The sequence below is a fragment of the Sceloporus undulatus genome, chromosome 3, assembly GCF_019175285.1.
Source record: "Sceloporus undulatus isolate JIND9_A2432 ecotype Alabama chromosome 3, SceUnd_v1.1, whole genome shotgun sequence".
Taxonomy (NCBI): domain Eukaryota; kingdom Metazoa; phylum Chordata; class Lepidosauria; order Squamata; family Phrynosomatidae; genus Sceloporus; species Sceloporus undulatus.
The window spans coordinates 233,573,400-233,600,727 of NC_056524.1; the positions used below are offsets into that span (position 1 = coordinate 233,573,400).

The 27,328-nt window shown below is 39.9% G+C and overlaps 1 protein-coding gene across 10 annotated transcripts in view; it reads left to right on the forward strand.

The window, feature by feature from the left end:
- The first annotated feature begins 7,853 nt into the window (after positions 1-7,853).
- The window catches only part of RHBDD1 (rhomboid domain containing 1), a 32,595-nt gene continuing 13,120 nt past the window's right edge, over positions 7,854-27,328 (forward strand). For 3 of the 10 annotated variants that reach the window (XR_006103042.1, XM_042459620.1, XM_042459621.1), the window contains exons 1-5: positions 11,725-11,998; positions 15,042-15,535; positions 18,514-18,646; positions 23,942-24,030; positions 25,826-25,879. Coding sequence is in view for 9 of the 10 variants with exons in the window: in XM_042459620.1 (XP_042315554.1) it covers positions 15,103-15,535; positions 18,514-18,646; positions 23,942-24,030; positions 25,826-25,879 (709 nt within the window). In the remaining variant the exon portion in view is untranslated. Of the gene's footprint in view, positions 8,082-8,591; positions 8,768-9,721; positions 9,865-11,295; positions 11,485-11,724; positions 11,999-15,041; positions 15,536-18,513; positions 18,647-23,941; positions 24,031-25,825; positions 25,880-27,328 lie in introns of those variants that run through there. The other 7 variants (XM_042459616.1, XM_042459617.1, XM_042459615.1 and 4 more) reach the window with 7 other exon arrangements.

The window sequence follows — 27,328 nt, forward strand, 5'->3', positions numbered from 1 at the left end:
CATCAGCATGTATGGATATGAGAGCTGGACAGTGAAGAAAGCAGATAGGAAGAAAATTAATTTGAAGTTGAAGGCTTTCACGGCCAGCATCCATAATTTTTTGTGGGTTTTTCGGGCTATGAGGCCATGTTCTGGAAGAGTTTATTCCTGATGTTTGACCAGCAGCTGTGGCTGGCATCTTCAGAGAATGCTGGCATGGAAGAGCGTGTTCCTCTCAACCAACAGTCATACATACCCCACTGTCTTCCACTGAAGATGCCAGCCACAGCTGCTGGTCAAACATCAGGAATAAACTCTTCCAGAACATGGCCTCATGGCCCAAAAAACCCACAAAAAACTACAGAAAAGTAATGTGGTGTTGGAGAAGAGTGTTGAGGATACCATGGGTGGCCAAAAAGACAAACAAATGGGTCCTAGAACAGATCAAGGCCAAACTTTCCCTGGAATCCAGGAAGACTAAATTGAGGCTGTTGTACTTTGGCCGCATCATGAGAAGGAATCTCATTACAAAAGGCAATAATGCTAGGAAAGGTGGAAGGTGGTAGAAAGAGAGGAAAACTGCCTGCCAGATGGTTAGGCTCAATCAGGGAGGCCACTGGCCTGAATCTGCAGGACCTGAGCAGAGTGACTGAGGACAGGGATCTAAGAGAAGTTTCATTTACAGGGTTGCCATGCGTCAAAGTCAATTTGAAGGCAGTTAACAACAACAACACTAAAAGAGGTCGTGTGTCAGAATTTATATATGATGTCATCAAGAAACCTAAACAGTTTTGTTTTAATCATTTTATTCTCTTCTTAATTATTTAGGGGTATTGTGAAACTATTTCTGTGAGAATATCAGCCACTCATGCACATACAAAAGAACACACATGCTGGTCCATAATAGCAACCTCCTTAAAGTCCCTAAGTATAACCCAAGGTGTGATTTTTAGATAAAGGGCCAAGATGGGTGACAGGACCCCAGGTTTAGGTTGTCTGTGACACCATGTAGGGAACAATCATGTACATAATACATTAACCACAGTATCTTAGATCAGGCACTGATCTAAGTAGGACCCACTATAAAATATTGCAATGTGATGTGCTTCCTTTCTGGATTCTACTCAGCATGTCTCTTCCACTCTGCATTCTGGTTCCCTTCTTCACTGAAACTCATTTTCCTCAACTGACACTCACTATTCCCTATCCACTGAGCACAACCAGTCATTCTTCATTGGGATGGAACATTTTCCCCATTTGAGTTGAGATCTCACTTTGCGTTTTTCCCACAAATATTTTTGTATTTATATATACCGTAGTTTTTTTCTTTTAAAAATGTAACTATAGGTATATAAAAAAAACATAGACTATGCAGTCTGCCTAGAACCTTGTTTTCTGCATATTGTGCAGAAATTAGCTCCTAACAAAATCGGTACCTACTGTACTGTTCCTATTGCATCAGTTCTTTGAACAAACATATTACAACTCCTTCCCTCCTCATAATTCATTTTTCTTCTTTTTTGCAGGGCTTTTAATCTTTCTCTTTTAAATATCTAATTTGTGTATATATCTATCAATTTACTGCTCTTCACAAAAAGAGAACCATTTCAACATTATCTGACTTTAACACACCTACCTCTTTTGCAATTATACACAACTATATTTCCAAGGTTTCCTTGTTCACCCCTTTGAAGGAAGTTTTATGAACTCAGCAAATATAGCCACGTCTAAGGCGTAGCTGTGCAAAAATTTGTCAAGATCAAAAACAGCCTTAAACCTTCCCCAACATGCAACAAACAGTCCGATAATTATATTTTTAAAAGGAAGTGTAATTGAACTGTGAGCAGCATACAAAGAAAAGCAGGCTATATGGCAGTGTTGGAAGAAATGCACTTAGAAACATTAAGTTTCATTAAAAACTGCAAAAGTACATCAATAGAGTTACCACCTTAAGATGAGTTTTATTGCTTAGTTGCACCTCTGTAAAAGAGGCAAGGAAACATTACAAAACTACCAGCTCCTATTTAGCTACATTTCCTACTAACCACTATAGCCAAGATTTTAATTAAAAACAGGAAGGCAAGAACCATCTCTTGCCAGGTGGTCTGGCTGTACCTTACTAGCTCTTCTTTTAATGGAGAAAGCTGTAAAACACAATTGCTAGATAAGCTGCACGTCACATTTTCATAAAAACAGAATGAAGCTAATTGCTCTTATGAAACGATACTCTCTATATATTATAGCAGAAAAATGCAACCTGACATAGAAATGTAGTTCTGTTTAAAAAATAATACCATAAATGAATAGAATTTGCAGTAGCCAATCACTTCTTGTGCAGCTGCCAGTGCAAAGATTTCTGCAAATAGCAATTAAGGTGCCTGGCATGTGGTCCATCACTGATATGAATGTGGTACTTCCGAATGCAATGATTTCTACCCTGTGTAGAACAAAGCTGCACACAAGGCTGCATACATTCAAAACCAGTATTTTTGCCTTTCTTTAGAAGACATTCTTTTTATTATTATTATTTCTGCTTCTGTGTTTTTTTGGTTACACAACATTCAAGCTGTAAACAGGAACTCCCTTTTACAACCAGAGCTGGTAGGAACACAGTCCCAGCTGATCTCATTGACTATGATCCCAAAGAGGGCAAAGAAACTAAAGTATGCACTGTGTATGTGCATAGATGTTTGCATATGTACAGCTTTTGCTCACCCAGCCAACAATGGTTTCAGCCTTTCTGTCTAAAAGGTTGTGCATCCCTCACCAAATGCTATTATTTTCATAATCCATGATGAAATCCAAGATTCATTTGAACAGCTTTTAAGAAAGTACTTTGGTAACCTCTCTAGGACAGTCATTATACTTCTGAACTGCTGCTACAGTTAGAAAATCAATCAATCAATTAATTAATTCTTTAGCTTACTAATAATAATAATAATAATAATAATAATAATACTTTATTTCTATACCGCTCTTCTGGAACGATCAAAGCGGTTCACAGATCTTTAAAAATTATACATCATAAAAGTGCACATCATAAAATATCTATCAATAAAACTAATAAAACCAACAGCGTATAAAAACAAACATGGAATCTATTGATCACAGTTAACCTTTTCTATCAGAGGAGATATTCTCTATAAAGAGTCCAAAGGAAATGCTAATTGGAAGAGGTGGGTCTTTAAAAGCATCCAATGTAGAGGTCATACAAAGCTCTTCTGGAAATTTATTCCAATACATTGTAAATGCTCTCTGGTGAGTTGCTGCCAATCTCACCTTAGGATGTACTAGTAGATTTTTCCCTGATGTTCTGAGAGTGGGGGGGTGGACTATATGGGGAGAGGCGTTCCCTCAAGTAACTCGGGCCCAAGCCATATAGGGCTTTATAGGTAATAAGTCTCAGTTACCCTGTTTTCATCTCTTTTGACGTCTCGAACGATAGTTTTCTTTTCTGACATATTCAGAAACATTTTTGAAAACTATATGTGTACTGTATTTGTTTGGACTGTACCATTTTTTCCCTCTAAGGCGCTATTTCTACCTGTCCTCTAATCACTGTTTTCCAATTATAAAGAGGAAATTGAGGAGCAGAAGCTCCGTGTAAAGTATGTCACCCCTTTAAACTTTTTTGAATGGCTAAGATCACAATTGGGAAAGTTAGCATAATGGAGTTAGGGCATTGTTATAAAGTAATGAAATTCAATTACATTTGTGTCAGAAAAAGAACATGAACCACTTACATTTATAAATATCAATTTCTTGGTCTCTGTGTTGAGCTTGGGAGAGAATGAATTCACCCATTCCAACAAACTTCTTCTTTTGTTTTTCCTTACGCCTTCCTTTATAATCTCATCTCCTTAACGTCCCTTTTTCTTTAGCTTACTGGTTTCCTTGTGGATCCCAGTGAAAGTACTAGGATTACAAGTGTCAGCTTTCTGTTTCCTGAAACAGATAAGGAGCCTTTATTCACTGTCTAGTGTAGCAAAGTGCTACACATAGCGGTGGTTCCTGGATCGGTGCCAGTTTCTGAGCCATTGGCTGACAGTCACTGGCAGGTTTTCAGGAAAGAAGCAAATAATTGTACCCAATGGGCACAAATTTAGTGCTAGTCCCTGGCACATTGGAAAAAAGTAATTGCTGGTCCCCCATATTAGAAAGCCTGAGTAGCAGTGATGTAAAATACAGGACCACCTGGATGAAACAGATCACCAGCCGCTTTCCAAGCTGTCTTTACAGCTTGTTGATTTAAAATCATTTAACCTTGGAATTAACTAAACTATCATACTCTAATCAGTATTAAAAACAAACAAAAAGATTCCTATTGCCATTTGCATTTATTAAAGAGCCAGCTGGGAAATATAAAATATTTTGGTCTTTAATTAATTAATAGCTTAGTTAATGGCTTCATTGTGGAGTTAAGGTAATTCTGAAAATCCAACTTAAATTAATCAATTAAGTTTAAAAAATCAATTAAGCTGCTCTTTTTGTTAGAACATTTCTCACTTAACTTATAACTTGATTGGTTTTGATTATTTCCTAACACTGGAATATCTGCTGCCCCTTCAAGCTCAGCTAATAGGTGCACAAGTGCATATGTACAGAGAAGTAAAAGTGACTACAAGAAAGTGTTATTTTGTGGTAAGAAAATGCTGCCAGCTGTATGTGGACTTTCACCAAGGTCTGGAAACTCTTCCAGGAATGCAAATGGGAGCTCTAACACATTCAGTTTGCTACTGTTGGAATACAAGCACATAGACTCAATGGCCCAATCCAGTAGGATTCATGTAAAAAGACTGGGGAAATGGGCTACTGTTAGACCTGGGTTGTTCAGACTTAAGGAAACAGAGCCTTAACAAGAAAAAGAAAATCCTAATAATTATTGGGCATAGGTGGCAGCAAAAGCAAGAAGAGAAACGATAGCACTCCTTAAATTATTGTGTGTAAATATGACTTCAAGTAGCCTGTCAACTTTGTGACCCCATGAATTGTGACTTCATGAATTTCATAGGCTTGTCTTATGGAAGGAATACTCAGAGGTGATCTGTAGCCTAAAGAAACATGACAGCCAACAGACAAAGTTTTCACTAAGAGATTGTCTATACAGTTGAGACGAAAAAAATCAGCTTTACCTCGCATTTCAGCAGTGACCCCAGCAACGCCTACTTGAATTTTTTTTTTTAAAAAAATCATATTAATGCCTAAAAGAAGTACTTTTACTGTGAAACCAACATAAGTTGTATGTTGCTACAGAAAAGGAAATGAAATTTTGTTTTTGACCATGTAGACAGTTCCTAGGAGAGAACATCAGAAACAATGATTATTTGTGAAATCGAAGGCTTTTATGGCCGGCATCCATAGTTTTTTGTGGGGGTTTTGGGCTATGTGGCCATGTTCTAGAAGAGTTTATTTCTGACGTTTCGCCAGCATCTGTGGCTGGCATCTTCAGAGAAACCATTATTTGTTTAATCTTTACTGCCAAGCAGTTGTGTAGTGGAACCAAGTTCATAAAGTCAAAGCCCTGTACATTTTCATTAGCAGGGACCATGTAATCACCAGCCAACTTTGTATCATCATATTTTTAATTGTATTTGGTTTATAGCTTTGCTATAAGGCACCTTAGGTCCCCTTTCGAGAGAAATATGGGATATACATTAAATAAATCAAATAATGCCCCCTTGGGCTCCAATGTTGTCTGAAAGTTTAGCTGTAATCCCCACAGTAGATGGATGGACATGAAATTTTCCAGCTACAGAAATAATCAAAGTTAACTGTCCAGTTTCCTATGTCTTTGTGCACTAACAACCATCATTAAAATTGGACTTGCACCTTCATCTCCATACACAGAGGATTTGTAATTTGTGTTGACATCTTCACATACCAATGGCATATATATGTCTGTACCTGGCTTCCACTCCACCAAATACACCTGAGGAAGTAGACAAAAGTCTACAAAAGCTCATGCTGCCAATGTCTTTCTTTCAGTTAGTCTCAAAGGTGCTACAAAAATAAGATCTCTCTACATACTGATTCTACAGACTAACACGGCTGTATCTTTGAATCCAGGTGACACTGCTTTAACTGTCGTGGATCCATGCTATTGAATGCTGGGAATTGTAGTTTTGGGAGACATTGAGCCTTCTCTGTCAGAGAGCTGTGGCATCCCCTGGGAAGCCCAGAGGATGCGACCCCTCCCAGGATAGCAATGTTTACCAAGATTGAAATGTGATAACCCTACTGGCAGACCATAGGATTATGACTTGCCTTCTGGTAGACAATGCTTTATCCGTGATTGGATAAGCCCATGTTGATTCGGCTGAGACAGTGTACACATCCTGCTCCCTTTGCTAATTAGGATTTTCCTGAGTACACATTGGTCCCTGATTCCGTAAATTGCCTTCTGATGTACTATGAGATAATGTAAACCTAATGTAACCCTGATGTGAATAAAGAGGGCTGGCCAAGACCTGGCCAGCAGAAGAAGCTTTGCACCCCCATTCCTGTCTCTGCGTCTCTCTGCCACGACAGAGAGCTCCGGTGCCACAACAACCTACAAATCCCAGAATTCCATTGCATCTAGCCATTGCAGTTAAAGTGGTGTTAACGTGGATTATTTCTGCAGTGCGGACGCAGCCCTCGATGTTGAAAATTGCTTTCATTTATTCAAAGTATCTCAGAGCAACAAGCATTGACATATACAGCAGGACGGTACCGTTCCCTCTTTTATTGTATATCTATTGCAGGTTTGATAGAAATAACCCAGGTTGACACTGCTTTAACTGCAGCAGCTCCATGCTATGGAATTATGGGAATTGTAGTTTTGGGAGACATTGCGCCTTCTCTGTCAAGAGTTCTGGTGCCACAGCAAACTACAAATCCCAAAATTCCATAGCATGGAGCCCTGGCAATTAAAAGTGGTATCAAACTGGATTATTTCTGCAATGCGGAAGCTGCAAGAGGAGAAAGATGAAGCTGGGTGTTTTATGTGTTTATTTATTCCCTCAGGAGCAACCGTTTCCCTGAAAAATGAACGTGGCCGGATGGCTTCAAATCAAAGGCCTACTCAGTGACCCCTAAACGTTGGTCCTCTAGGTTTTTGGGACTTCAGTTCCCAGAAGCCCCTGCCAGTTTGGCCAGCAGCCAGGAATTCTGGGAGCTTAAGTTCAAAACATCTGAAGGCCAAAGTTTGGGGAACCACCGAATGTGTAGTTACTACCGCACTACACCATTATAGTGCTAGCATTCCACTTTATTCCTATGGCCGTCTCATCGTGAGCAGGGATGTGAAGGCCTACAGAAACATTAGGGGGGGAAAAAACCACAATTTTTGTCCATGTTTTTCCTGAATCAAGCTAAAATAAAATATTCCATAATTAATAACAGTAATAATATAACTTATTTATAGCCCGCCTTTTCACGGGGGAATCAATTTTTTTCTTTTTTTCTGGGGGAAAAATGGGAAAAACAAGATAACATTGAAAAAAAGGAAGAAAATCAATTATGGAATATTTTATTTTAGCATGGTTTAGGAAAAAATCTTGATTCAGGAGAAAAAAATTCTTAAGTTTTTTTTCCAGGAAGAAAGCAAGATAAAAATTTTTAAAAAGGAAGAAAATCAATTATATAATATTTTATTTTTGAACCATTTAGGGGAAAAAACCAGGAACAAAATTTGTTTTGGGTTTTTTGGCTCCCCTGGGGCCTTCACAGCTCTACTCAGGTGGAGCACTCTGGGATTTGTAGTCCACCAAGGCGGCTCTCTGGCTGAGAATCCATTTAAATCCCCATCCCTCTGAACTACAAAGCCCACAACGCCACGGGAGGCAGCCATAAGCATTAAATGGGGGCAAATAGCGCTGTGTGGGCAGCTCTGGCTTCGAAAGGGTTGAGTTTCTTCGACGAGGGAGAAGATAGAAGGCCCTGAGGCGGAGAAGGCGCGGTCAAGCTTCTCTGCCCAATAAAGGCCTTCCCTTATATTTGTTCTGAGGCGTTGCTAGGGCAAACACGTCACAATCCCTCCCGTGATCATGATTGGCCAGTCAGGAGGGTCACGTGGGTGGCGCATTCTGCTCCGTTCCGCCGTAAAGGACGCGCCGTAGAACGTAAGTTTAAGGAGGGGAGGGGGAAGAGAGAGATCAAGGGGGTCTTCTCCTTTACAAAATGGCGTCCACTGAGGATGGCTTTCCCTCCTTGGTGCCTTCGCCGCCCTTAGTTTTGTTGTATGCCTTCAAGTCGTTTCCCACTTATGGCCATTCCCCTTGTCCTGGGGCTTTCTTGGCAGGTTCCTTCAGAGGGGTTTTGTTTTGGTGTTTGTTTGTTTTGCCATGGCCATCCTCTCAGAGGCTGAGAGAGTGTGACTTGCCTAAAGTCACCCAGTGATTCCAGCCCTGGCCTCCAAAGTCTTAGTTCCAAAACACACTGCAGAAATATTCTGTATTGTGTAAATATTCAAGTTATTATTATTATTATTACTATTATTTATATCCCGCCTTTCTCCCAATAATGGGAATCAAGGCGGCTAACAACATTTTAAAACCATACAGATTAAAAAAACATATCAAAAGTTAAATGGGAGTATAAAATAATAAATTAAACCACTGTGTATTAAAACAATCAAAATTATGATGCCCTAAAAGCAATAAAAATAAAAAAAACCTATATGCAGATCCTTAAACAAACAAACAAACCCCAAACCCTTCAAAACAAGCAGCACTCAGCATAAAGACCCCAGCCTCTGCAGTTTGTATAGACCTGGCAACTCAAGAATGTTTTTTCCTGCCACTGGAAGGTAAGAGCAAGATTGGGTCCAAGTTGCCTGCTATTACTCAGCATAACATTGGCCCTGTTTCAGGAGTCATGGGTCAGGACTTCCACATCCAGTAATAATAATCCAAAACACACTGCAGAAATAATCCGGTTTGAGGCTGCTTGAACTGTCCCCCGGAATCCTGGGAATTGTAGTTTATTGTGGCAGCAGAGTTCTCTGACAGAGAAGGCTAAATGTCCCACAAAACTACAAATGGATGTATGCATCTGAGGAAGTAGGCTTAAGGTCCTAAACACACTGCAGGAATAACCGGCTTTAACTGCCCTGGCTCATTTCTAGGGAATCCTGGGAATTGTAGCACCAGAGCTCTCTCTGTCAGAGAAGGCTAAATGTCTCACAAAACTACATTTCCCATGATTCCCTAGCACAGAGCCAGGGAAGTGAAAGCGGTTTCAAACTGGATTATTTCTGGAAAGTGTTTTGGGTGTCCAGTCTACAAAAGCGAATGCTGCCAACCTCTTTCTAGTTTCGAAGGTGATCATGATCTCTCTACCCACAAAGCTGCATTTCCCAGGATTCCCTAGCATTGGGCCAGGCCAGTTAAAGTGGCCTCAAACTGGATTATTTCTGCAGTGTATTTTGGACCTAAGATAAAAGTTATGCAGCTGAATAGCTGACCTAAATACAGTGGCCTCTTGTTATCTGCTGGGGTTTGGTTCCAGGACCCCCCTGTGGATAACAAAATTCGTGGATGCTCAAGTTCCATTAGAATGCAGTAGGCGACAGCCAGAGCAGTAAAAGTGAAATAGAGGCACTATAAGAGGGTAGTGCGCTAATGTGGTCAGAGAGTATGTTCCACTGTCAAACGGCTCTTACTGTCAGGAAAGAAAACAAGCTTGCTCCATCCTGAACATGACACCCCTTTAAATATTTAAATAGGGCTGTCATATCACCTCTTAACCTTCTCTTCCTTAGGCTAAACATACGCAGTTCCCCAGGTCTCTCCTGATAGGGGATGTTTCCAGACTATTCGCCATTTTGGTTGCCCCCATTTGGATACGTTCTAGCTTCTCAACATCCTTTTTGAATTGTGCCCAGCACTGGACACAGTATTCCAGGTGAGGTCTGACCAAAGCAGAATAGATGGCACTATTACTGTTGTTTCAGTTTTTATTTTTATTTTTTTAAAGGAATTCTTTGTCCTCACATCTATCTTGCTCCTTCCCTATGCCCTGTTTGTAACATTTGTTAGAAGGAATTCTGTGATCCATATTCCCCACCAAACCACAGTAGAAGTTATGAATGGGCCCACTGCAACCTCAAATCCCATTTATATAAACACTTGTATAAAAGTTGCTTCCCAAGTTGTTATCAGAGGACTGCACTGGCATAAGTACTAGTTCTCTGCTCTTCAGTATAACCTTCACTTTTCCTATTCCCACTGCATCACATTTCAGATTGCTCCTGTCAATTTGAATTTGTTATGTCCTGACCAAATTGCTGGCAGAGGTGTGTCTTTATTGCCCTGGAGCATTGGTGGTACGTGGCAATAGTTTTAAATGTCCCTTTGTTGAGCGAGAAAGAATCCTCCCATTTCTAATATGATAAGCTATTCTGCTTACATTCTACAGTCTACCAGGCATTTTCATAATATGCTAGATTTAATTTTGAGACTACCATTAATTTTGCTGTTTAAATTTAGCTATTTATGTTAGAAGAACATTAGGACTGTTTCACTCATAAACGTCATGTTTTCTACAGTCACAGTTGCAACAGCATTTGTGATATTGCAGGTGTGCTGAAACTTAATGACTTAAGGTGATTAGGGAGCAGTCTGTATGCTGGATTGTGAAGTAATACGTTTCAAATTGACTTTAGGGTATTTTTCATTTGTCATGCTGTTCATAATTTCTGTTTAAATATGTTGTGATTATTGGTCTGTAGCAAGTAGTAGGATAACATTATAAAGCGTTTATCGGGACAGGTATCATCAGTGTATGGTCCAGTAGACATTTGATCTTAATAGTCTTAGGCACAGAGATGATTAAAGCAAGACTCTTAATGACTGGGTCCCAGTACAGACATACTGGTCAGCCAAAAGTGAGCCCTTGAGTGCTCAGTAAATTGCAAGCACTTGCTTTAGAAATTGACCCATGTTTCATATTTAATATTCAGTATTCTGCTGAAATGAATTTCACCCTGTGTGATTCAACGTCTAGAAGCAAAAATGTGCTTACAAATAGTTTACATAATTTACCTTGGAAGATTTCTTTTGAACTACCTCAATTCTTTTTCACTGCAAGTTATAACATGCAGTTCTAAAAAGCAACTGAGTCTTTAAAAGCTATCAAATAGCATTATTCAAGAAAAATCCAAGATAAAAGGAAATGGAATTAGAAAAAATGTGAGACTACAGCACAAATCCTAAATGTCTGTGTAATATTCATGGTTCCATTATAACAGCTTCATGTTTTAGGATCAGATGTCCTGCCTCTTTCAAACAACTACCTTGCATAGTACTTCATTTTTTTTCTCTTACATCTTTCTAGGTTCTTTGAAGACAAGTGACTGTATCTGCTTTAAGCCTATGGCTGTTTGTTTAGATTGGACATTAAACAATGGTGTATCGTAAAAAGAACAAGTATGGGAGCTTTTGTCCATCTTGACATTTCATCCAAAATGAGACAAACAATGGTTACCATAGACTGTAAAGATGGACAGTTGAGAATCATCACAGTTTATGTTTCAGATATATTGCTGACCTGTATTTAATAAAAACAACAAGATGGAAAAGTTGTGATCTTGTGAATATGCCTTCCCAACAATTGATGGGCACAGAGTATAGGGACACAAGACTATAATAGCATCCAAATTCAGCCAGTTAACAAGTTTTAAATATCCAGTTGGCCCTCCATTTTTGTGGGGATTTATTCCGGACCCCCCCCCCCCCCCCGTGAAAATGGAGACTTAACAATATTCAAGTCCCATAGACTTGAATGGGGCATGTGCCCCCGAGCACACACAGGGTGTGCATTGCAGGGGCACGCACCATTGAAATTAAATGAGCTTGCCTCTCCATTAATATTCAAGACCATGGATATCAACTCTGTGAGAATGGAGGGGTGACTGTATTTCCTTTTTTGACTTTTACTCCTATATTCATATATTCCCACACCCCCAGTTTCAGGGTTATGTTTAGGATCATGATTTCAGATAGGAGGTCTGTAGTCCAAATGAACTCTTCAAGTACTGGTAAGTGAGACTGAAGAATTATGGTGCATTCTGCACTTCTGACAATCTTGCTGCCTGTGTATTGGTGTAGGAAGATCAGTGCTACATGGGAAGCATAAAGTAGTGGATGCAGCCAACACGATAGCTTATTTGTTCAAGACAGCATGCTATTGTGCCCCACCAGACAGTTTGGGGAAAACTTGTCTGTTTTTCATCTTGGGTAACTGATAATTGTTGGGAACAGCCTTTACATAGGTTTCATTGTTTGTGGACATGTGAACCACAGATCTTTCTGGTTTCAGAATATTAAAGAAGCCATTCTTTTCATGACCAACAACTGTTACAGTCTTTGGAAAGGGTTGCATTCCCTTTGAAATGGGTTGCGTGGGTGAGAAAGGAGGGGAGGGGAAGGAGGCAACATAATAGTGTTGTTTTATTATCTTTGTCTCTGAATGTATATATTTGGTGTTCCACCCTTTGGTGGAAAGAGCATTATAGATAAACATTATTATTATTATTATTATTATTATTATTATTATATGTTAAGTAGCTAAAATGTTCCATATTGTGGATTTAATTTGAAGTGTTGATTTGAAAAGTTCTGAAATTAGTAATCAAAAGGGATATGATCCTGAACACTTTCAATCTAATAAATCCTATTATATCCATATGATTTACAATTTGGTTTTAGAATAGGAATGTACCAACTCACATAATGACTTAAATCTAATTGTTAGCTTTAACTCGATTGTTCCATGGTAAGTCAACACATATTAAATCCCATTGATTCAGTAGGTCTACTAGTTGCAGCTAGCAAATTGATTTAGGCTATTTTACCATTGGATTCTATGCAGAATTAATCTTGTTTCTGAAGCAGAATCAAGCTGGCTGTAGTTCATCTTTTATAGTTGCTTTCTGCTTTAGTGTTGCTTTGTTCCCCTATTTTGAACAAGTTCTTCAGACTAGATTCATTTGTTTAAAAAAAAACAGGAAAAGGAGCACTGTTCTGTTTAAAATTAACATCTTTAAATAATTTTCATTGGTTTATAAAGAACAATAAAATTCCTAGAATATGTTGTTGTAGACATTTACTGTGTCTTGTGTAGGTGACAAAAATGTAGGCACATGGCACTCTTAGTTAAAAACAAACATCCACTTCAGGATTTTTCTGTATGTATGTACATTTTGAAAGCTGTGGCATGTTTTGGAAACCATTGGAGGATACAGAATAAATCATGCATTGTCTAAAACTTCATTAGGCTTTTAATAAACACAGCAGAGGTTGGACGAAGAATGTTTTAAGCAGTCTGTAATGTTTTGTCGACAATAGATTACATTCCAAAACTCCACAGAGGTGTTCAAGAATATGTGCTTTTTTTTCTTTACAAAAACTGAAGGTCAAGTATAGATGTGAAAATGAGTATAAAAGCATATCTGTTACATACTGTATATATTTGACTATAAATCGATCTCATGTATAAATTGAGGGCTGCATCTGCATTGCAGAAATAATCCAGTTTGGCACCACTTTAACTGCCATGACTCAATGCTATGGGATTGTGGGAATCATAGTTTTGTGAGAAATTTATCCTTCTTTGTCAGAGAGCTCTGGTGCTTCAATGTGGAGGCGCCTCCTTGTCCAGGAATGATCCTCATGATTCAGGTCATTTTGGTAGCGTACTCACACTACCGAAGATCCAGATTGCTCTGGACCTTTAAAAAAGATGCACTTAAGGACCTGGTGTCACATACACTGGGTTAAGTGGTTTTTTCCATCCCCCCTCTCCCGCAAATGGCACCAGGTGCATTTTAAACATCATGGAAATAACCCGGTTTCACGCCAGGTTGTTTCTATAGTGTGAATGGGGCCAAACTGAATTATTTCTGCAATGCAGATGCAGTCAAGGGCAGGTTTTGGGAGCAAAATTATGGATTTTGGCCTGTGGATAAGTCGGGGTAAAACTTAAGGGCATGTAGCAAAGGATATAAAGGACAAAGCAAAGTAAAATGATGCCAAAGAACTTAAAAAATTCCAGCAGCCATAACAGCTCAACCTAAAGCCCGGATGGATGAGGAGGAAACATCATGGCTATGGTGTGATGACACGTGTCAAAAAGGATAGCAAAACAAAGAAAATGGCAACTACACCAGCAGTGATTATAGCCTTCAACTTTAATGTGATAACTTTGCTTGATTTTAAACCTGAAAAGCTGACAAACAAACTCAAAGCCTGATTCCTCTTGGTGCTTATTTGAGGGGGAGCCCCAAAGAGCTGGTACCGCTGCCATTTTCCTGCCCGGGCATTCAAAAGGCCAGAAGCGGCGGCGTAGTGGAGAGAGTAGAACAGATCAGTGCTCCTTTTAGGTGCTCCTGGGATGGACTAAGCTTACACCACTCAAAGAAGAGGGTGGTTCATTTTTTTTAATAAGATATGAATTAAAGTGCAATACTTACATCGATTCATGGATAAGACCCAGATTTTTGTGGCCAGTTTTTGTATTTTTTTTTTTAATATACTAAAAAGTAGATGGCTTGGCCTGGGACAGAGGGAAAATACAGTGTGGCTTTGGTATCTGTAGTGATACTGAATTCCCAATATATACAGTGGCGTAGGAAAATGGTGTTCTTTATTTTAAAAAATGGCAAAATCAAGGTTTGTTTTTGGGAATATTTTTTTTTGGGGGGGGGGGGAGAATATTTTCAAGCCATGGAATCTGTGGATCCAGAATCTGTGGATATGGAAGGCCGACTGTATTATTCAGTGATACTGTCTGCTACCAATCTCCATCCAGCAGCTCCTTTTTAGGTCACATTTAGGAATCTTGTATCTCCCAGATGTTGGGCTGAAATTCCTCACTGTTGATATAGCTGGCTAGGGTTGTGAGGATTTGCAGTCCAGCAACATCTAGATGGCTGCATGATCTTTTCTCCCAATGTAGGTGGTGTTTGACAAAAATGTTGTTTGTCTTGCTATGAGTTGTATAAAAGAAAGCCTGTAAGTAGGACAGACTACTATTTATTTCACATTATTGATAAGGTAATTGCAAACATTATTATTTTTCAGATTCTACAACTAGATTTCATCAGTGTTCATGTTCAAGTTTATTTGAATAAAAGAAGCAATTATGCAGCGGAGACACAAAGGACTAAATGCTGGACTGCTTTTGTTATTTTCTCAAATATATCAAGTTGGGCTTAACAACATTCCACCTGTCACACTTGCAACTTTGGCAGTGAACATTTTTCTCTTTTTACAACCACTGAAACCACTGATGCAAACATGTATCAGTGTCACTGAGTGTTTTTACAGGAGAGACTGGCATCGTTTGTACCTTTCAGCATTTCACCATGCAGATGACTGGCATCTATATTTTAATATGGTCTCCCTACTTTGGAAGGGAATCAAGTTGGAGAAGAGGCTTGGAAGTGTGTGGTTTGGTTATATAATCCTATTATTTTCAGTGCTAGTTGGAGTTGTATACATGATTTTGGAATTTACAATTGCAGAACTTCTGAGTGATCCTTCATATGAACAAAGCTGTGCTGTTGGTTTTTCAGGTAAGATATCTTCAAATTTGTTCTTAGAATATTCATATTTTTATTGGAAATGCTGCGTTTTAGTAAAGAGAGCCCTGGTGGTGCAGTGGTTAAATGCCTGTACTGCAGCCATTCACTCGAAACCACAAGGTTGCGAGTTCAAGACCAGCAAAAGGGCCCAAGCTCGACTCAGGCTTGCATCCTTCCAAGGTCGCTAAAATGAGTACCCAGACTGTTGGGGGCAAAATTAGCTTACTTGCTAATTAGGTTACTTGCTGTTCACCGCTATGATCTTTGGAATAGCAGTATATAAATAAAACATATTATTATTATTATTATTATTATTATTATTATTATATCCTCCTTTTGTGAGTTACTGAACGACTCCAGTCCCTAGCCTTTATATCTCTCTCACACACTGCAGGAATAATAACCCACTTTGTGACTGCTTTCACTCAATGCTAGGGAATCCTGGGAATGCTAGTGTTTGGGAGACATTGAGACTTCTCTGTCAGAGATGGCTCTGAGGCCACAATAGACTACAATTCCCAGGATTCCCCAGCACTGAGCAGTCTCAAACTGGACCATTTCCTCAATGTGGATCCACCTGGTGAGGAATTCTGGGCACTGCAGTTCAACTACGTTTGGAGGTTTATGGGACTCCCTGTCAGAAATAGCTCTGGGGCCACTGTGTACTACAATTCCTAGCATTCCCCAGCACTATCCCAGGACAGTTAAGTCACTCTCAAACTGGATTATTTCCTCAGTGTGGATGCAGCTTTGGTGAGGAACTCTGGGCATTTCAGTCCAGCTATGTTTTATTTCTGCAGTGTATTTTGGACCAGAGACAAGGTGACCAGACATCCTCCTCCTTTTCCAGGACATGTCCTCTTCTGTCAAATTTCAAAATGTCCTACATTTCGGATCATGGCTAAGAAGCATGAATTTTAATTACTGGGTATTTTTAGCTTTTTTTTTGTCATGTCCTACTTTTTTGTTGAGTGCCCTACCTTTTGGGGTGAGGGTCACCTTGGTCAGAGAGCTTTACAGGGGTTTAACTGCCATTCTGCTGTGGTGCTGGAACAAACCACCATTCCCAGATCCACAGCACTTCAGCACAGGCAGTTAAGTGGTCTCAAACCAGATTATTTCTCCAGCGTAGATGCAGCCAAGCCTTTTGCCGCTCTTCGCCTGAGATTTCAAAGCCCAGCCTGGCATCACGAACAAACTACAAATCCCCGATTCCATAGGATGGAGTGATGAGAGTGAAAGCAGTGTCAAGGTGCTTTACTTCCGCAGGTGCCTAATGCAGTTCTTAACATGGTCCACCTCTTGCTTACCAAGGCGGTTACAGACCGCCGCTTTGCGGCAGTATGCCGCCACCGCTGCTTGCTCCATGCGGGAGCTGCAGCAGCCACACGCGCGGCTCCCGCACGGACCGAAAAAGAAGCTCCAAAATGGAGCTTCTTTAAGCGACGCCTCTTCTGACGTCGCGAGGCGCCAGGGCGGACTCGCGACGTCATAGACGCCCGCGACACGTGCGGCGCACAGCGTCAGATACGTAAATATGGCGGCCGCCGTGTGGAACGGCCCCGCCCATATTGTACGTACAGAATCGTACTGGGTTGGGGGGTGCGGAAGCACCGCCCCTTCCTAACCCTGTACGTATTCATTACGTACTAAATGGCGGTGTGTAAACCTGCCCATGTCTCACAAGACTTTTTTGTTTAACAATTTGTACCCACAACTCCATTTCATTTCTCCTTTATTTAGTGGGGTGGAATAAGGCAAAACAAGGCAAAATTTAATTAATTGATTGATTAATATCCCATATTTCTCCCAGTACAGAAACCAAGGCAACATACAAGTTCAAAAACACGATACAATTCTTTAAAATCCTGTTAATACAAAAATTAAAAAACAACTTTAATTTAAAAGTGGTCTATCATATATTGTAGTGTAGTGGTTTGAGTGTTGGACTCTGGGAGACCAGAGTTGGAATCTCCACTCAACCATGGATTCTCAGAAGAGAACAATGCCAAACCCCCTCTGAGCAAATCATGGCAAGAAAATATTGTGTTAGGTCACACTTAGGGTCTGCTGTGTATCAGAAATGACTTGAAGGCACAGAACCACAAACAGGACTGGAACAGGACTGGATCCAGAAGGTTCTGGCATGTTGTGAGAAGACTAAGATGATTGGAAATAGGTGTTTTCCGATGGTCTTAGGAACCGAGACACCACTCCAATATGGTCGGGGGTCACCGCAACATGAGGAACTGTATTAAAGGGTTGCGGCATTAGAAAGGTTGGGAACCACTGCAGTAGACTATCAAAGTGCTTCGCCAGACTCCTATATAGAGCCATCGCCACATCGAGCAATCAGCTCACATTCTTCTATACAGTTTCCTCACCTTGGGTTTGAGTCCATCCCACTCCTGGTATGTCTCCCAGTTTCCTGTCACCTGACAGCTGTGACTCTGCAGAATTGAAGCCTGCTGGTTTCACCTCCTGTCCCTCTGTCATCACCTTCTTGTGACTCAGGAATCTCCAAATGTTGAGTTATCAAGTCTACCACCTGAACTCAAGTTATCTTGTTAGCCTTGTCCCAGTTCCAGGCCATAGCCACATCTCTGTCATTTTCTGCCCAGAGTGCTCTCTACTCTGACATTTAGATAGGATGGCCAGATCCTTGTTATATACTTTCTAGCTGTTTTCCCCCCTCCAATTTGGGGAATTCCAAAAGGTGCTGAAATGCTTTTAAAGCACAGGGATATAGATGTATTTCCACTTTGAGTTCAGCCAGTATCAAAATAAATAATCTTGCAAAAACTGCAGAAAATTGTAACTTGTGTTTTATTTTTTCTTCTTTGGAGGGTGAACAAAGATGTATTGGTATCCCATAGTAGCATACAAAGAGTAACAAGTGCCTATGTTTGGTTTTCATAATGCATGAGAATTTTTCTTTATGTGATTTTTCTGCTTTATTTTGGATTTAGGAGTGTTATTTGCTTTGAAAGTTCTTAACAACTACTATCACCCAGGTGGGTCCAGCAACATCATGGGAATGAATGTATCCAATAAATATGCTTGTTGGCTGGAACTTATAGCCATTCATTTATTGAGCCCAGGGTAAGTGTGTAGTGACGCTTATAGAACTTATGTTCTGTATTTATGTCTCTGTGTGTCATTATTGTATTGAATCAGTTATTGAGGCCTGCATTCCTTGTGGGTTATACCATTCTTTTTCAACACAAAAAATGATGAATAAAAACATGTTGCAAAGACAGGTGCTTGTTGCAAGGGTAGACGTAGAATGCAAGAATAGCAGTGCTGGATCACACAGACACCTGCCTAGTCTAGCTTCTTGTTTCATTTACTATTTTAGGCGGTTTACAGACCGCCCCTTTGGGGCAGCCTATTCTCGCCCCTTTCCCCACTGGATCAGGGTCTCAGCTGCCACAGCGACAGCCTCTGAGGCCCTGATCCGCCGCTTTCCAGGTCGTGGGGAAGCAGCAAAAGGCCGCTTCCCCGCAGCCTGAAAAGGGGTGTCCTTGGAGCTTCATGTCCCAAGGACACCCGATGGCAGCAGGGACAAAAACAAAGGGTGCGCTTGGCCCCTTTCTGCTTTGCGTCGCTGGCGCAGCCGTCTAAAGGCTCCGCCCAGTGATGCAAAGCTGGAAGGAGCTCTGTTTCGGAGCTTCTTCTGGCGCTCGGGAAAGGGCGCCCCAGGCGCCCTCGTGCTGCACCAGCATGTCACTTCCACGCTGCTCTGTTTGAAGGCGGCGCGGTTGTGACATCCCAATGACGGCATCCATGTAGAATCGGCGCCACCATTTTGTATGTACTAGGTACGTACTAGGGTTAGAGTGTCCTTGTCAGGGTTTCCTAACCCTAGTACGTACCTAGTACGTACTTTGCGCGTGTCTGGAACGCGCCCTAGTCACTTATTTACTGCTGCATTTGCTGTGTCATATATTTGAAATAACCACATAATTTCTTAGTAATCTTTAACCAACAAGATATTTGAAGAGTAAATTAACAATGTACATGTTGGTGGAGATGAATAGAAGAGAGACAGAAATCAATGACAAAACTTAACAGATTCTAACGTGAGATCCCATATTTTAGGACAGCCTTTTCCAACCTGACAGTTTCCAGATTTAATAGACTTGCATTATCCACAGCCACTAATTGCATGGAATTTGAGGTCCATCTGGATAAAAAATCCAGGTTACAGAGAAGGCAACTTTAAAATGACAAAAACACCCTTTTTGAAGGAGCCAGTACCAAAACATGCCCTGGTGTCAATGGTGACAACTTTCTGACCATCCTTTGTAAATCCCAGGATACATTCTGATAACAAATATCTTCAGTAATGAACTAAGCAGCTAATGAAAGTATTTTAATTCTGCTAATGAGATTGTTTCAGTTATGAATTTCAGGGACAATTTAATCTTCCAACTTGTACTAGTTAACAAATCAGTTTTCAGAACTAGCATTTCAGGCTCTATTGACAAGCCACCATCTTCTGGCGCATATTCTAAGAGTGACCACACAGTCTTTTCTGTCAGATGAATGTGTGTTCCAAGCCCAGACAATGAGAGATAAATCCTTGGTTGTCTACAAGTTACCATCCCTTCATGAAGATTTGCCTTAATTTTTGAATCTGTTTAGGTTGTTTTTGATAATCAGGGTTGTTTCCTAGATTTTTGATGTTTTAAAATTATGATTGTTGTTGTTATTATGTTTATTTCTATCCTGCCTTTCTCTCAAAATCAGGACGCAGAGTAGTTTACAGTGTAATAGAACAGTACAATTGAAATCATACAAAAGGTGAACATTAAAATATAATTGAGCTATGCACAGTATTTAAACAATTCAAACTTCTAGTAACAAGAATAAAATTAAATATAAAGGGATAAAAAGCCATTAAAACAGTTCAGTTTAAACCAACAGCACACTCTCTACACCATTCTTTAAAAACATTCTCTTTTAAAATCCTGTTGGAATAAAAGGTTTTGCCTGCCGATGGAAGTACAGAAAGAAGAGGGCCATTCTGGCCGCCCTGGGAAAGGGGTTCCAGAATCTAGATGCAGCCACTGAGAAAGCCCTCTCTTCTGTCCCCAGCAAATACGCTTGCAACCGTGGTGGGACTTAGAGAGGGGTCTCTCCTGATGATCTTAAGTGCACAGGCCAGCTCATATAGGGAGATACAATCTGCCAGATAGCCTTGACTTGAGTCATATATGGATTTATAGGTCATAACAAGCACTTTCAATTGTGTCCAGAAACAATCTTGTTTACTGGTTAGCGTAACCTTTATTTCTTTGGCAACTGCTGTAGCCTACAGCAGAATTGAAATTATTCAGAGAACAATGCCTGTCATTGGTGGTTGATGACACGACGGGATAAGCTGGAGTAAACTTATGGTAGTCGATTGACAACTGCTGTAGTATTCTCACATACTCTGAATATCAAGTGGTAACTGTTAATGCCACTTGATTAAAGTAAATGCAACCTTAATAAGCAGTACTGTACCTGACATTTTTTCTGCATACAGCAACACATTTTTAGTAATAGCTGTGGTTCTAAGAACAATTTCTTTAGCTGCATATTGAAGGGCTGGGATGTTTTAATTAATATTTGGGATATATGATATTGAGATGGGTATTTTCTGGAAGACGCGTTTTTCATTCCAAACTGATAGTTTTGAATGAAGAAAAGTTTGTTCATAACTGAAAGAGAGCCAGTTTCTTAACCTCTATGTTTGTTATTAAACTTGGCTGAAATTTTTATTCAGTGCTTCAGCTTTATTATAAAACAATGAAAAATGGGAATACTTGTTCTTAAAAAAGGCAATGGAGTATTTTGCCCAATACAGCTTTAATCAACAATTGTTTGTTGTGAGATTAGGTACAGTAATTCAGACTCATTTGCTCTGAAATATTGTCTTCTCTTATATTTACTGTGCAGTCTACTTTCTAGTTAGTGATAAAGGACATAAATTGTGCAATTAATTATGTATGCTGTGTTTTTTTCCAAATAAATCTTAACATGCACTTTAACGTGTGTGGTCCCCCTCACAGCTTGAAGATTGGTGGGTTTTCTCTGTATGAGTTTTCTAGTCCTCTTCTTTTATTTTCTTTTAAGAACACTTTGCTCAAACTGGCCTTTTGACAGAAATGGAATAAAACAATGATCTAGGATGCATCTCCATTGCAGAAATACCCAGTTGTATACCACTTTAGCCATTATGGATCAGTGCTATGGAATTCTGGGAACTGTAGTTTGTGAGACATTTGGGCGTGTTACAGACCACCCAGAAGGGGCGGTCTGCCGCCGCCTTCATTTGCAGCGCGGAGGAGCCCGAGCGTCCAAACCGCGAGGCTCCTCCGCGCTGCAAATAAGAAGCGCCAAAATGGCGCTTCTCTTTGCGGCATGGATATGGCGCACGAGGCGCCAATGGCGCACTTGCAGTGTCATATACACTGTGCGATGTGCGGATGCAGCGCGTCCGCTACGTCAAGATAGCGGCCCCCGTGTGGAACGGGCGCCGACATTTTGTACAGACTCAGTCTGTATTAGGGTTAGGGGCGTCCGGAAGTGACGCCCCTTTTCAATCCTAATACGGACCCAGTCCATACTTTATGCCTGTTTGTAACAAGCCTTAGTCTTCTCTGTCAGAGAGTTTTGGTGCCACAAGAAGTTACAATGCCAGAATTCCATAGTATTGAACCATGACAGTTAAAGTGGTGTGAAACTGGATTATTTCTGTAGTGCAGATGCAGCCCTAGTCAGTTTCACTAGATGAGAGGCTTTCAGAGAATGCTCCCATTTATCTTCTACCTTTTAGCAAGTAGATAAAAGGGAAAATGAAGAAAGCTGGACAGTTTTAGCTGAGCTAAAAAATGCTGCTGCCAGTTTTTAGGAAGGTGTTTGTGTTCCACCTGACAGCTATCCCACCTTGATTCAGGGTGTTTTCACAGTTGATGTTCAGAACAGAAATTAGCTGTTTGTGAAGAACAGAAAGTGAGAAGAAGATTTGTTAAAGCTGAATGTAACTTCTAGTTCTGTCTATACTAATCCTAAATGCCTAAAGGCACCAGATCTTGTCTGATGGTTGAAGCTAAGCAGGATCAGCCCTGGTTAATATTTTGATAGGAAACTAACAATGAATACCAGGTGGTGTAGGCTATATTTCAGAGGAAAGAACTGGCAAAACCACCTCTGAGAATCCCTTGCCTAAGAAACTCTGGCCCGTTACAAACGGGCATAAAGTACGGACTGGGTCCATATTAGGATTAGAAAGGGGCATCCCTTCCGGACACCCCTAGCCCTAATACGGACCCAGTCCGTACAAAATGGCGGCGCCCGTTCCATACGGGGGCTGCCATCTTTATGTAGCGGACGCGCTGTGTCCGCACGTCGCACAGCACATATGATGCTGCGAGTGCGCCATTGGCACCTCGTGGTGTCATATCCACGCCACGGAAAGAAGCATCATTTTGGGGCTTCTTTGTGCTATGCGAGGGAGCCTCGCGGTTTGGCTGCTGCGGCTCCCTCGCGGAGCAACCAGCAGCGGCGCGAGACTGCCCCTTCTGGGCGGTCTGTAACCCGCCTCTGTGAAATTAGTGGAGTCTCCAGACAGGCACCTTGAATGCATATACAAACACAAACGTACCTAACTTATGTGGGGAGCTCAGGTTATAGCTGGCCACTTAAAGGGAAGAGTGTCTATTTTAATTTTATCCTCACTTGCCAGGGGCAGGGAGAGTAATAGTGAACTTAAGAAACCCTCATCCAGCTTGTTATGAGTTGAGCCAAACTTGCTCTACTGCCATAATTACTTGCTACCATTTTGCCTGCCACCTGAATTCACTGTAGCAAGACTTTTTTTTTTTGTGAGCCATTCCTTCCCTTCCAAAAGGTGTGTGGAATGCCAATACAGTAGCATCACTGCCCCATAAATTTCCAGTCATCTGAGCACTTAGTTTGAACATGAAAAATCCTACATGAGCATTGCCTCCTGGATCCTGTCAGCAACCTTTTGTGTATCTCCCTCCCCTGCTTATTTCTCGTTTGAAACTATTATAAAAATAGTTAGATAGATTATCCATCTATCTTTTTTCTTGTTGTTGTTGTTGCACTTAAAGAATGAATCCAGTTTGTGAATGCAACTGAATAAGCCTGGGGAACCCATTGCAATCATTAATCTGAAAGGCTACAGTGTTCTTTTAGATGACAGACTGCACATTAAAATGCATGCTATTGCTTTGATTATATTAAACCCTTCACAATTTAAAATGCATCAAGTAGAACAAAACCTGCCAAATGTGGCTAATGGGTCGGTGTTGTTATAATAATGGTACAGAATGCATCTAATCGGGTCAACATGACATCTCACAAACTATTGCTTTCTTTTAGGAGTTCTTTTGCAGGTCATCTGGCAGGTATTCTTGTTGGACTGATGTACACCATGGGACCTCTGGAGACTATTATGAAAACATGTGCAGGTATAGAATGATGATCTTATTACTTGGGAAGACTTTTCATGTCTATGTTATTTTGAACAGAATATGAATTATATATCATTGCTTCTACTTGATAACATTCAAGCTATTATATATGGCATGCTTTAATTAAGTGTATTTTGGTTTTTTCGTTCATCCCCCCTTCTCCTTTAGTCTCACTGGAGTATTATTGTTTGTTACTGATGAGTTATATCAATTTTTAAAAAAACATTAAAGAATAAAAAATAACTTAGAAGTCACATTTATGTGGTGGTTCCATCCAGTAAGCATTATTTTTTTATGTATTTTCCTGTGGAAGTGATAGTGCAGTCTCTGGATTGTATGTAGCTCCAAATGCCATTTTTGTAGCTCAAATGCCCCCAACCCCCCTTTGATTTCTTTTATATTTTAAGCTATTTTCTGGCTTTTGATTTGCCATCAAATTCACTAATTATCCAAAACCAAGTACAGATGCAAAACCAGCTACAGATACCTCCTTTTGTAAACCACAACCACACAAAAACCTTGGAAATTGGCCCAAAGCAACTAAAACAGGAACTGCAAGTGACATGATATCAACTTCCAGTGTGTTACTGCTGCAGCTGACAAGAGAGATCATGGGAGCAAAAATTGACCTCTTCCCTTTGTGCAGATGACCATCTTTGTCTTATAGTTATGTTCATACAAAGCATTAACAAGCCCTATAATGTCTCTTCTTTGGTACTGGGAGAATAGCAACATGATGTCCTTTTTAAAGTGGTTGTCTTGGACCTAAGTGTTGAATTTATAAGGCTTTACCATTACAGATTTCCAAGGTGTCTATAGCCACCACAGAAAAGATTGTGGCGTTTTCTTTAGAAAGCAGATCAGATGCCCTTATGTGATTTACATTGGATACCAGCACAGTGGTAGTGATGGTGGGGCGGTTTTACCTGTGTAAACAACACAACAGGACTTGTGCATTCATTTCAAACAAACCTGACTTAATGTATTATCATGTCCAGTTTTGAGACATTATTGTGGCAGTGTGGGTATTTCACCCAACATTTGTAGGGGCAGGGCTTTGAGAGGTCTCTTGCAGCTTGAGAGGGTGCTAAATTGGCGTTAGGGATGTCCTCTTCAGCCCTGATTTATGTGATGCTCTTTTTCGGAAATATATTCATGTATTTATTATGCATCTGTGGGCAGCAGAGAATAATACATGTTCATATTTGCAAATAGCACAAGAACCAGGTATGCCCCTGTGAAGTAGCTTGCCTTTAGAAATACTCTTTTCTGACCTACTTAGTTTTCCATATTTCAAGCCGTGTGAATGTACATTTGCAAGACTAGCTTTCCATATATTCTGTTGTTTTATTTTAAAGCTGTAAACTGCCTTGTGAATTAAAAGGCATTTTACACCACTCATAACTGCACACACACACACACACACTGTGCATATCAGCTTTGAAAACAATTATCGAGGAACTTTTTTTTAATCATCAATTTTTCTGTGGAGGTTCTGGAGTATCTGGGATCATATAGGATCAGCCTTTTATTTTGGGCCTCCAAACTCCTTTTTGTGCTATAGGAAAAAAGGACTTGGAAAAAACTATATGCAAAGACAATCATATGATGTTCTGTTTTGTGGACAAATTATGTGGTGTTTGGGCCTTAAGGGATTCAAAAGGCCCCTGTCAAGAAACAGGGTAATACAGTTTGGCCACACTTCATCTAAGCAGATGATGTAAACTCACTTTAAAATAGGCAGTATGATATTGTGAAGATTTGTCAATATTAATTGTGTTACTTTTGCTAGGTGGCCTTACATTCCCAGCTGCCTTTTCACAACAAAGAAACAGCTATAATCCAGGTAAAAATCTTATGCTTCAGAGTATCATATGTTATTTTTGAGTAAGCATGCACAGGATAGTGTTATATATCAACTGTTATAAGGACTTCTTACATTTATAGTGTATGGAGAAAATAAGTTACTATTTGAGAAGTTGCTCTCTACCAGTCCAGGCAATATTGTGTTATCAGATATTAATACTTACTAGTATTCTCACAGTGATAAGGAAAAGATACTCAGCATCTTGGAGTTCATTTTTTTCTTACTGATCTTTATAACTGTTATCTCATTCACCAGAGAAGTCATGTTTCTCTAATGAGTAGGCAAAATGTTACAACACATAGAGTTCTTGATCAAAAGGAGCATACAGCAGCCTAATAAAAGAAGCTGGCATGCTGTTGATCAGCTGTTGGCTTAGGAAAAGGAATGAAATAGTTCTGAATCTAGCCCTCTGTGCATCTTCCCAAAAAAGTTAATGAGGAAGGTTCCAAGTTTGTTTACTGAATTATATAAACCTCCAGTCACTTGCCACATTGGGTTAGGAAATCATGCACCCAAAACCCACTAGTAAGTGTGATTCTCAATCCAGAGGGCTATTCTTGGACTGCTTCAGTATGCTTTATGTAGGGCTACCCTTGAAGAACATCCAGACATAGCAGATGATGAAAAATGCAGCAACCACATTGCTAACAAGTACACACTGATGGTATTGTATTATGCTAAGATTGAAAGATCAGCATACATTTCTAAATGCTTTTTAGGATCATTTGAGGATATTGGTCATAACATTAGAAGTCATATACAGCTCAGGGTCTGGACATATAAAGAATTCTATATTTTGCTATCAATTTATCTGGTTATTAACAAAAAACTGCTCTGAGAACACCATTGTCATCACTGGCAGAGGAACTTTTAATTAGTGAACATAAGACATTTTTCTCCTGTATTATTACAAAACTGTGGAATGTACTTTTTGATAGTTACAGTTTGACTCTCCCTTAATCTGTTTTTTGCTCAGCCTTCTGAATTATTTTAGTAAGTTGTATTTAATGTTGTATAATACACTTGAGTCCATCATTTTAAATTGTGTGTGATTCCCCCAGAAAGACACTTCAGAAATATTAAAAATAGAATGAAAGAGTGAAATATGATGGAGAGAAATTGTTTTTTTCCCCTCTGCTTATAGGCCCTAGCTGGATCATGGCAATAATTGTTAAACTCTATATTGCCAGCAAGCAGAAACAGAACATTAAGGAGGAGAAGGTGTTTCTGTCCAAAATTATTTGCCTACTTCTTTGGAGGAAAACCAAGCATATGTAATATGGAAATAACATGAAGATTGTGTTGATCCTGTTGACCCGTACCTGTTAGTTATTCTACATATCTTGAGTCAGGGTTTTTTTTCTAGTGCTTTTAGTTTGTTGTTGTTTTTTTTTTAGAAAGGTGTGGTAAAATTAAATATAAATAAAG